Source organism: Phalacrocorax carbo, chromosome 2 (genome assembly GCF_963921805.1).
Source record: "Phalacrocorax carbo chromosome 2, bPhaCar2.1, whole genome shotgun sequence".
Classification (NCBI taxonomy): domain Eukaryota; kingdom Metazoa; phylum Chordata; class Aves; order Suliformes; family Phalacrocoracidae; genus Phalacrocorax; species Phalacrocorax carbo.
In genome coordinates, this window is record NC_087514.1 from 106,752,265 (window position 1) to 106,764,632 (window position 12,368).

General features: G+C 42.2%; 1 protein-coding gene across 1 annotated transcript in view; it reads right to left on the minus strand.

The window, feature by feature from the left end:
• The window catches only part of ADCY1 (adenylate cyclase 1), a 185,065-nt gene that overhangs the window by 37,031 nt on the left and 135,666 nt on the right, over positions 1-12,368 (minus strand). Inside the window, exons 8-9 of the mRNA XM_064443805.1 lie at positions 4,905-5,060; positions 992-1,186 (exon numbers count right to left, since the gene is read on the minus strand). Of these exons, the coding sequence (XP_064299875.1) occupies positions 992-1,186; positions 4,905-5,060 (351 nt within the window). The remainder of the gene's footprint in view (positions 1-991; positions 1,187-4,904; positions 5,061-12,368) is intronic.

The following is a 12,368-nucleotide window of genomic DNA, read 5'->3' on the forward strand; positions in this document are numbered from 1 at the left end:
CGCTAATGAGATACACAGGCTCAGTTTTGAGTAGTTACTGTCCCTGATTCCACTAAGCCACAGTCCTTAGAACAGAACACTTTTCAGTGGTGGAAATGCATGAGTATTTCTCAGAAAGATCCAAATTTCATTCTCATTTACACCAAAAGACTTTTTTATTTTGAAATAAAACAATTACATTTAAAAAGTAAATCACTGTGGAAACTTGAAATCAAAGTTAATGCTCATTAATGCTCAAGACCTTAAAAATATCAAGTTCAATGTGGCACACAGCCTTCTGACTCAAAACAGTAGTGACATGAAATCTTAGACTATGAAGTGATTTACAGTGAAAAAAATAAATGCTACTGCCAAATTAATCCAAAATCATATCAGTTTTGCTTTTTCAAACACATAAACCAAAGGCTTTCTTTTACTTAAAACAATTTGTATTTACAAACAAAACCCATACAAAGTAGGAAGAACCAGCTCTACTTTGTTAGCTTATATGCACGCTTATAAGTCTGGAGTAAGTCCACTACTTTCAGCACAGTCACACTGGCATAAGATCACAATCTTTCCCAGAGATTTAAGAATTTTTCGTATTTTCTAGGATTGAAAGGATCAATACTTATCAGCTACATAGACAGAGGGAAGCATCCTCCTGTCATTAATGCTTCTCCAGAGCAGATGAGTCAGTAGGTAGCCGCATTGCCATAAGACAGAGTCAAATAGGTGACGCAGGTCAGTTTGGAGAAGAAAAGGAAGGACAAAACACAGGATGTGTAACTTTATGGGGGAGGATCTTGATGAGTAGAAAGGTACCGATCTTGCTTTTTATCCCCTCCTTTCATAAGAGGTGGAGATATCTCCCTCTTTACTGAGAGACAGTCCAGAAGGTTATATAAACATAGCCAGTAGAATTTAAATGTTGTCTAAAGACAAACAAAAAACCAATGCTGGCTGGCTTATGGTCAAAGAAATCAGTAAAAATAATTTTAAAATCCCTTACTTTATTTTCACGTTCAATTTGCTTATACTTCAGGGTAATGAAGTTCAAGTCAGCCATCTCAGACTCAGTTTGCCGGGCCTCTATCAAACGGCTGATGTATCTGTTTACTCGAGTTCCTGGAGTATTGTATACAACATTGGCAGAAAAAGAGGAACGATTCCTGAGTTTTTCAGAGGCTGTTCTTAATGCTCTCCTCTGTAGCACAGATGAAGAAAGAAACACATATTTTATTAACATTTAAATTTTTCATTGCTGTTCATATTATCTAAAGCACACAACCAGGATGAGGAATTCATTAAGCAGAGCAACTACAAAAGACGGAGATCTTATTTCCATGTGATTGCCATCTTTTAAAAACTCCTTAGCTGAAATCCCGACCTCATTAAATTCAATGAGAAAACCCCCACTTCATTCCAGGATTTCAATCCTCATCCACAGAAATTCCCTTCATATATTACTCTGCCACAGAAGAAATAATCAGTTTGATCCCAATCAGTGTGACTTTACCTAGAAAAAGAATTAGAAATTTTTTCTTGATGGAAGACATGGAGCTCTGGACATCTTGAAGACAAGAAAACCAGGCTCTTCATGTTACAAGAAAAGTTCTGCTGTCCAAAACTGACTAGGTTACAATTTATGTTTTGAAAAGATAATTTTCCTTAACCTCTTGCACAGTGACCATATGTGACTTCAGAGGGTCTGAAATTTCAAGCGTTCCTATCTTTAACTCACCCAAGTGGCTCTCTTGTTCAGACCTCTTGGTTATGCCTTAAGTGCACTTGCAGATCCAGATGGAGCAGTCCAATAAATTACCAGAGCTAACCTGTGCCTCACTGGGGTTAATTCTTCCATGGCTGAGATAGCACAACTGACAAGATTATCGCTCATAGTCCTTTTCAGTGCAAAAGATTTATCATGGAGCGTATCTGAAAGGGATTTTAGACAATCTGTCTCACTCTTCACAGACAGTTCTCAGAAGATGGTGAGCAGCATCTCAGTCACACTGGTGGTAACCTTCAGTTGAGGGCACTGTAATCTAAACCATTACAGCTAGAACTGCACTGGTATGACTGCCAATGCCCCAACACACTGAAAGGATCAGGGCCTTCACAAAATACTCTTGTAGATGCAGCATTTTTTAAATGCAGTGAGAAAGAGGTAGGCCAATCTTGTAAAAGAAAAAACAGTCACTTAATGGTTAGCACATTGAGCAGGAAGAAAGAGACATCAATCGAATATCCTTTTCACCTCAAAAAAGGTCAAGCCTTACCTCCCAGAAGAGTTTTGACAGCCCAGTTCAGGCAAGATGCATTATTTTTATACCGTTAAAGGAATACTTTTTAAACTAACATCTCAGAGTTCAGGAAGACAATCTGAAATATTATGAAATGACAAGTCTGCTCAGGAATAAGGACAACATTAGCTCTAGATATAATCAGCAGAGTCTGCCAGCAAGCTGTAACAAAGGCACACAAAATGTCTCTCTTCAGAGCAGTCAGTACTTAATTGCCCACTCTTTAAAGGCTATACTACAAAATATCCTTTTAAACCAGATAGTAAAAAGAGTTGGTGATTGGTATGTAAGTAATTCTGCAGGAACGACAGTTTCCTGTCTTGTTCCACAAGAAGTAGTTCTCATGAGATCCTCTGATGAGATCCTCATCAGTGAACAGTGGACTACAGCAGCTCATTAGCTTACATAGCCCATGTTATATCTATATAACACCTGAATACTTATGAACAGTGGGAAGGGTTAACTGCTGACTGAAACCTTAGTTTTCTGATGTAAAGAAGAATGGACCCTAGCAAAGGTAAAATAACATTCCAAGTCCTGTTTTACTGGCTTTATATGTAGAGAGCAGGTTATACAAGCTTTAAACAATTATGAGGCTACCTGAAATATTTTTCTTCAAACTATCAAATCTCATTACTTGTTAAGTTGTCTGTGGTGTAAGAACTAATTGTTTCAACATGAAAAGTAATCTTGCAGGCATACATGGATTATAGCTTTCAGTTCTGATCTCCTGGGTTCTATTAGCCGTAATAGAAATCTTAAACTGCCAGCCAAACAGCTATTTTAAATGTTTCTGAACAGATATAAAGTTGTTCTCTCACAGAAGACACCCACAAGTTTGTAGGGAAACCGAGTGCTTTCAGGAATATTGCCAGGAATATACAATTTTGCTCTTCATAAACTGCAGTTAGTTAGCATAGGTATTACTTGAGGTGCAGCAGAAAGCACATCTTTGGCAATTTTTTTATAACCCAAATTTGAGTCTATAACACAATAATAGGGGTGAGCAAAACAGCATTTAAAAAAATGAAAAAGAAAATGCTTCTTTGCTTTAAAATCCGGAATGAGGGTAGCAATGGGAGTTATTCTGAAATATGGAATAAATTATATTATCTGTTCTGCCATTTTGAAATAGGGTTAAAGTTACTGTGCTTAATCAAAATAGCTGTTGCTCACATATAATTATTTTCACTACATCTCTAATTTTTATCTCTATTATTACTTCATGCAGTAGACTTGCATTATGTCTTATACGTGATCAAGATCCAATATTTTTCTTTCTCAGAAATAAAATAAATATATACATGCTACAGTAATGTGCTGGCTTCAAAGCCTTTACAGGCATAGCTTGTTTTACATGATTTGAGGACTGATAGCTCTGAAGAAATCCTGCATTGCAACACAGTGTATTTTATTAAAATCTTATATCATGCTCCACTATAGGTGTTATGTATTAGGTACAAAAGCTCAGAACAACGGGTTCAGATAAAGATAGCATTGTAGAACTTCACTGCAAATGTTCTGACATGAGAGAATTTTCATCAGATCCCTAGCAAACCCATATTGGGCTGTTCTGTGTATATTGCCATATTTATAGAGATACATACACAAGACACACTGCAAAGAATGTGTGTGTTACTTTCTTTAAACACCCAAACCCAGTACTAATTTACAACTGGAAAACCTTGTAGACAGCCAATTTCTAAATCAAATCTGAAGTTTCTGAACTTCTTCACTGAAACTGCATTTTAAAGGAACTAATGGACTTCTCTCCCCTTTTCCCACAGAAGAAACAAGCACATGTAAAACCCAAAATTTAAAAGTTAGAATGCTTTATGAAAGCAAGATTGAGACTGAATCATCAGTAACTGTACATTATTTTAAAAAGAAAGGAAAAAAAAAGGTGAAGCAGTCAAGATGAATTCCTGATTCCAATGTGCACACACCCTGCTTTGGAGCACTGGTAGAGTGACCTATGTAATATTGCCATCTGCTGGCAAAGAAAATGGAATTAACAACTCTTTAAAAGTTTTTTTCTCCATAAATTTCTGGGTAGACCCCCACAGAGAAAAGGAATTAAACCAGGCTACTAGTATGTAAATGAATTTTGAGTTATAGCATTAAAAGCCATTGAAGAAAGCAGTATTCGTATTTGTATTAGAGACTTCCGTATTTAGGTTTTGTATTAGGGACTAAGAGGGTTTTTTGGGTAATCAGTTGCCTTTCATTCTTTAGAGAACCATCTAGAGATACAAAATTATTCTGTTATTTTGCATTTGCTGCCATCAGCTTCAGACTGTGATGGATTAGTGATGCAAAAGAACAGTTCTTGATAATTGCAGGAAAAGCCTCAGAAACTCTAATGCCGGTGAAGGAAGCCCTTAACAGAAGCCATGTAGGCCACCTGTGCTGGCTTGTTCAAGAGGAGCTCCAAATTTAAGGCCTGTTATAATTAAGTTTGTCTTTGCTGTGAGAAGGCTGTGGGCATTAGATAGCACTAGCTCCATCGGGAACATCAGAAACTCCTCTATCAGTTCATCAGGTCATCCCATATGTTCTCAGAGCAAGTCTGGTTGATGCAGCCCTGGAACCAATGCCCAAACAGCCCACACAGATTACCTTATCATCATCCTCACATGTCATGACATTGGAGAAAGGGATCTCTGCTTTGAACATCTTACGACAGTGCATGAGCTGAACAAGCAGGTAGCAGACTGTCTTGAACTTCATTCTTTTGGCAGGCTTAATGTCTGAGAGAATCAGTCCAGGAAATATCTGTTGGTCAGAAGAATAATATTTATAACTGTGTCATTACATTCCCATGCAGATATACTTACCTGCAGACATTTACACCATCTAGTGGTCAGAACAAAGCAATATTCTAATCAAGAAATAATGCATTTTGATAAACATATTTGCAGATGAAGATTACTTCATCTTTTTTTAACCTGAGATATAAAGAATCTATTGAAAAGACAGTATTTAAACACATATTTAACATTTGGGAACTGTCTTCTACATATAAATATAGACTATAAAAGAAAGCATATTAATAGTAAACTCATAAAAGAGGCAATAGTTGTATTTCTTAATTCTTAAAATAAATTCTGATAAAGTACAGGAAAAAATAAGGAGGAAATTAGCATTTTTATTAATTAATGCTAAAAAATATAATTTCAGTCTTTATCTTATTTCCTCATTTTGTTACTTCAGCCACTGGTAAGCCTACTAATATCAGAAGAGGATAGCTTTTGCTCTAAAGATACACTTATATGCCTTAAAAGGAGGCTGTGAGGCACCAAGGTTATGTCTTACATCTTATTTCTTCAAAGCAAGAAGTGTTAGACCACAGGGAAATATTCTTAATGGGTTAGAATCTATTTAACGGGTTAAATCTATTTCTTTTATCACAGAGCTCCCAGTTCAGCAAGGACAAATATTTTCTTGGTTAACTCTTAAGCATGTATTTAACTCATGCTAGCTTTTGTAAACCCCTAGCATGGGGGTGTTCAGATGCTTTCACAGATCAGAAGAAGAGTGATCCTTTTTTCTGCCCTCAGTGTTTATACCAATATTATTCATGTTTCTGGCATGTAGAATGCGTAAAGCAGTGTTCATGGGAAATGTGGAAGGACGACCCACCAGAATCTGCCTACCAGGATGTAGGCAGGGTCTTAAAGGGAAGCAGCAAGTGGAAACAAGTCCACAATTGGGGCAGCAAGAGAACCCTTTCCTTGCCCACCACGTGGTCCCCCCAGGTGCTTCTGCACAATAGATATAAGGCACTAGACCAGTCAGTATACTGTATGGGTATATTTGATCTGTCTAAACCAGACGAGTCACCAAGACCAGAAAAGCCTACCCTCCATATTATCACCACCTCCACAAGGAAGAAAAGATGGGTCATAGTTGTAGGAGACTCCCTTCTCAGGGTAACAGAGGGTCCAATATGCTGGGCTGACCCCCCCTCATAGGGAAGTCAGCTGCCTCCCAGGAGCCCAGGTAGAGGTATCACTAGGAAACTTCCAAGCCTGATACAGCCCTCAGACTAGTACCCATTACTGCTCTTCCATGTGGGTGGTGAAGATTCTGCCTCTCTACTCCACTCTCATGAGACCTCACCTGGAGTACTGTGTCTGGCTCTAGAGCCCTCAGCACAAGAAGGACATGGAACTGTTGGAACAGATCCAAAGGAGGGCCACAAAAATGATGTGAGGGCTGGAGCACTTCTCCTACGACAACAGGCTGAGAGAGTCGGGGGTGTTCAGCCTGGAGAAGAGAAAGCTGTGGGAGACCTTATTGCGGCCTCCCAGTACTTAAAAGGGGATTATAAGAAGGATGGGGACAATCTTTTTAGTAATGTCTGTTGTGACAGGACAAGGGGTAATGGTTTGAAACTAAAGGAGGGTAGATTTAGACTAGATATAAGGAAAAAATTTTTAACAATGAGGATGGTAAAGCACTGGAAGATATTGCCTAGAGAGGTGGTGGAGGCCCCATGCCCAGAAACATTCAAGGTCAGGTTGGACAGGGCTCTGAGCAACCTGATCAAGTTGAAGATATCCCTGCTCACTACACGGGGTTGGACTAGATGACTTCTAAAGGCCCCTTCCGTCCTAAACCATTCTATGATTCTATAACCCCACATGATCCCCAATGCTACCACAGTATGGTATTTTAAGCTTGTGAAATTAATATTTTCTGGAAGAGCAAAATAACGAAGCACAGAGGATTTGGTCCCTAGTGTTCCTAGGTACAAAAGACAGAACAAGTCACACTCCAGAAACCTTATTCAAATGCTCTAAAAGCCACAAATGGCACTGAGGATTTGCTGTCCAGTCTTCACAATACTGAGATTTACTAGAGCAGTTTACATCATTACTCCAGTGATCATGGAATCATAGAATCATAGAATCATTAAGGTTGGAAAAGACCCTTAACATCATAGAGTCCAACCGCTAACGTATCACTGCCAAGTCCACCACTAAAACATATCCTCAAGCACCACATCTACCCTTCTTTTAAATACCTCCAGGGATGGAGACTCAACCACCTCCCTGGGCAGCCTGTTCCAATGTTTGACAACCCTTTCAGTGAAGGTGTTTTTCCTAATGTCCAAACTAAATGGACCTGGGGGTCCTGGTGGACAGAGAGGTCCACAATGAGCGAACAGTGCGCTGCTGTGGCCAAGAAGGTCAACAGGGTTGCATCAAAAAGGGCACCACCAGCAGAGATAAAGAAGTCATTATCCCTCTCTACTCAGCGCTTCTCAGGCCACACCTGGAGTACTGCATAGCGTTCTGGTCCCAGCTATACAAAAAGGATGTGGACAGGCTGGAAGGGGTCCAGAGAAGGGCCACCAAGATGATCAAAGGACTAGGAAGCCTGCTGCACAAGGATAGGCTGGGAGAGCTGGGTTTGTTCAGCCTTGAGAAACTGAGGCTCAGAGGGGATCTCATCATCATGTTCCAGTACTTAAGGGGTAGCTACGAAGAAGATGGAGACTCCCTTTTTACAAGGAGTCACATGGAGAGGACAAGGGGGAATAAACAGAAGTTGCTGTTGGGGAGATTCTGATTGGACATGAGAGGAAAATTTTTCAGAGTGAGGACAGTCAACCATTGGAATAATCTCCCCAGGGAAGTGGTTGACTCAGCCACGTTGGACACCTTCAAGATTTGTCTGTACAGGGTGCTGGACTATGTTGTCTAGACTGTGCTTTTCCTAGAATGGTTGGACTAATGATCCCTGAAGCCCCTCCCAACCTGTGATTCTGTGGCTTGAAACTGTGTGACATAAACTTACCCTAGTGCAGCTTGAGGCCATTTCCTCTCATCCTATCACTTGTTACTAGGGAGAAGAGACCAACACCCACCTCGCTACAACCTCCTTTCAGGTAGTTGTAGAAAGCAATAAGGTCTCCCCTCAGCCTCCTCTTCTCCAGACTAAACAACCCCAGTTCCCTCAGCCACTCCTCAGAACACTTGTTCTCTAGACCCTTCACCAGCGTTGTTGCCCTTCTTTGGTCACGCTCCAGCACCTCGATGTCCTTCTTGTAGTGAGGGGCCCAAAACTAAACACAGGACTTGAGGTGCGGCCTCACCAGTGCCAAGTACAGGGGCACGATCACCTCCCTGCTCCTGCTGGCCACACTATTCCTGATACAAGCCAGGATGCCATTGGCCTTCTTGGCCACCTGAGCATGCTGCCAGCTCAAGTTCAGCCGGCTGTCAACTAACACCCCCAGATCCTTTTCCTCCAGGCAACTCTCGAGCCACTCCTACCCAAGCCTGTAGCATTGCATGGGGCTGTTGTGACCCAAGGGCAGGACCCTACACTTAGCCTTGTTGAATCTCATACCATTGGCTCCGGCCCAAGGCTCCAGCCTGTCCAGGTCCCTCTGTTGGGCCTTCCTTCCCTCCAGCAGATCGACACTTCCACCCAGCTTGGTGTCACCTGCAAACTTACTGAGGGTGCACTCAATCCCCTCATCCAGATCATCGATGAAGATATTGAACAGGACCGGCCCCAACACTGAGCCCTGGGGAACACCACTTGTGACAGGCCGCCAACTGGATTTGACTCCATTCACTACCACTCTCTGGGCTCAGCTGTCCAGCCAGTTTGTAACCCAGCGCAGAGTGCACTTTTCCAAGCCGTGAGCAGCCAGCTTCTCCAGCAGAATGCTGTGGGAGACAGTGTCAAAGGCCTTACTAAAGTCCATGTAGACAACGTCCACAGCCTTCCCTTCATCCACTAAGCAGGTCACCTTATCATAGAAGACCACCAGGTTAGTGAGGCAGGACCTCCCTTTCATAAACCCATGCTGGCTGAGCCCAATCCCCTGGTTGTCCCACATGTGCTGCGTAATGACATTCAAGATGATATGCTCCATGACCTTTCCCGGCACTGAGGTCAGGCTGACAGGCCTGTAGTTCCCCAGATCCTCCTTCTGACCCTTCTTGTAGAGGGGCGTCACATTTGCTAGCTTCCAGTCATCTGGGACCTCCCCGGTTGACCGGGACTGCTGATAAATGATGGAGAGTGGCTTGGTGAGCTCCTCTGTCAGCTCCCTCAGTATCCTCAGGTGGATCCCATCCAGTCCCATGGACTTGTGAACATCCAAGTGAAGGAGCAGGTCGGTGACTGCCACCTCTTCAACAACTGGGACTTCATTCTGCATACTATCTCCATCTCCCAGCACAGGGGCCTGACAGCCCTGAGGATGACCAGTCTGACTATTAAAGACTGAGGCAAAGAAAGCATTAAGTACCTCAACCTTCTCCTCATCTTTCGTGGCAAGGTTACCTTCCGCATCCAACAAAGGAGGGAGATTCTCCCTGGCCCTCCTTTTTTCACTGATGTATTTAAAAAAGCATTTTTTGTTATATTTAATGGCAGCGGCCAGTTTAAGTTCCAACTGGGCCTTTGCCTTTCTAATCTTTTCCCTGCATAACCTCACAACATCCTTGTAGCCCTCCTGAGTCACCTGCCCCTGCTTCCAAAGGCAGTAAGCTCTCCTTTTTTTCTTGAATTCCAGCCAAAGCTCCCTATTCAGCCAAGCCAGCCTTCTCCCCCGCCTGCTTGACTTACGGCACATGGGGATGGCCTGCTCCTGCGCCTCTGAGACTTCCTTCTTTAATAACATCCAGCCTTCCTGGACTCCTTTGCCCTTCAGGACTGCCTCCCAAGGGACTCTGTTAACCAGACTCCTTAACAATCCAAAGTCTGCCCTTCTGAAGTTCAGGGTAGCAGTTTTGCTGACCCTCTTCTTTACTTCTCCAAGAATTGAGAACTCTTTCATGTCATGGTTGCTGAGCCCAAGACAGCCTCTGACCACCGCATCACCCATCAGGCCTTCTCTGTTCGTAAACAGCAGGTCCAGCGGGGCACCTCCCCTGGTTGGCTCGCTTCACAAACAGCTGCGTCAGGAAGTTACCTCCCACACACTCCAGGAACCTCCAAGACTGCTTTCTTTCTGATGTGTTGTATTTCCAGCAGATATCTGGTAAGTTGAAGTCTCCCATGAGAGCAAGGGCTAGAGATTGTGAGACTTCAGCCAACTGCTTGTAGAGTACTTCATCTGTCTCCTCATCCTGGTTGGGTGGTCTATAACAGACTCCCACCAGGATATCTGCCTTATTGGCCTTCCCCCGATCCTTACCCATAAGCACTCAACCTTACCATTACTGTCGTTGAGTTCTAGACAGTCAAAACACTCTCTAACATACAAGGCTACCCCTCCACCTCTCCTTCCTTGCCTGTCCCTTCTAAAGAGCTTGTAGGCATCCATTGCAGCGCTCCAGTTGTATCAGTCATCCCACCATGTTTCCGTGATGGTGGCGACTACATCATAGTTTCCTGGCACGCAATGGCTTCCAGCTCCTCCTGTTTATTGCCCATGCTACGTGCATTGGTGTAAATGCACTTCACTTGATCTATGGATCTCATCTCCAACACAGGTATGCCACCCTTATGCTCATCCCTAGCAAGCCTGGTTTTATCCCCTTCCCCCTTCAAATCTAGTTTAAAGCCCTCTCAATGAGGCCTGCTAACTCCTGAGCCAGAATCCTTTTCCCTCTTTACAACAGGTGAACACCACCTGTCTCCAGCAGGCCTGGTGCCATGTAAACTGCCCCATGATCAAAAAAACAAAAATTCCACTGCTGGCACCAGCCTCTGAGCCACGTGTTAATGCGCTGGGGCTTCCTGTTCCTTTCCGTATATCTCCCGGCTACTGATGGGATGGAGAAGAACACTACCTGCACTCCTGATCCTTCAAGTAACTGCCCCAGTTCTCTAAAGACCCTTTTGATTGTCTTTGCACTTCTCTCAGCTACCTCATCACTGCTGACCTGAACAACCACTAGCGGATAATAATTGGATTCTTTTACTAGCCTAGGGAGCTTCATGGTAATGTCCCCAGGGATGCAGCAGACTTTCCTATGGGATGGGTCCAGTTGGCATATAAGGCCCTCTATTCCCCTCAGAAGAGGGGGAATAGAGGGAAGCATTTGTTTAATGCGTGCTTTCATGGATACTGTAATTTAGAGGGACAGGACAAATGATGCTGCTTATATTCTAACTGGCATCTCAGGTATGGGTTAGCTATGCTGTTTAATGCATACAGCTATGCACCTGCATTTTCTGCAGAATCAGGAGTATATCCTATTGCTCTACCAATACTCTGTTTCATCAGTTACACACAGTTACACTGTGGCTATGAAACACAAAAATTACTTGTGTACACATAGTGGCACATTTTTCTGTTAGCAGATAGCTATGTTATAAATATGTCACAAGTTTCAAATGTGGAAATGTGGAAATGTGCCTAGGTATGCACATATGCTTTATTGTGCACTAAAAGGCTGACTGAACCCATCTAGCACCACCAGCACTTTACTGCATGGTCATCAACTGGAATCTAAAAGTACACTAGTGTATTTAGTGTGTAATCACTTGTACAAGTGATAGTTTAACAAAAGTCTCCATGAAGACATTCCTAATATAGACCCTTTCTTTTGAGGACTTTCTGGTAGAAGACTTACCACTGTATTGCAATAACAGCACAGAAGACACTGCAAAAGGATATTCACATACTAATCATTCTTAGGTATTCCTAAGGACACCAAGTAGGTAGTTGTTAGGATTGAGTATAGCAGGTATGATCAGCTTTTGTGAATCCATCCCCAGCAGCTAAAACATACAGGTATTCCACTTACAAATTTTCCTAATTTAGCCATAATTCCTCTAGATGTACTATATATTTTACATATATTATTTATATATATTTTTATATATTAGTCTCCCTATCAACCTTTTGATACAACAAAAATGAGCAACTTTCTTGAAACTCCCTCCAGTTTTTCATTTTGCTTCATTTTTTTTAAGACACAGAGATAAAAAGTGAATACACAGAAGTTTACAGGTGGACTATCTCAAGACATCATTCACTCTTTTCTCAAACCTTTCACCGTGGACATCGCATTAACTAGGTCAAAAACTTCTGGTTTAGGTCTCCATTAGATTGGCTGGAAAAGATGCTCTTAAATAAGTACAGAGCTACAGAAGCTGCCTGACAGC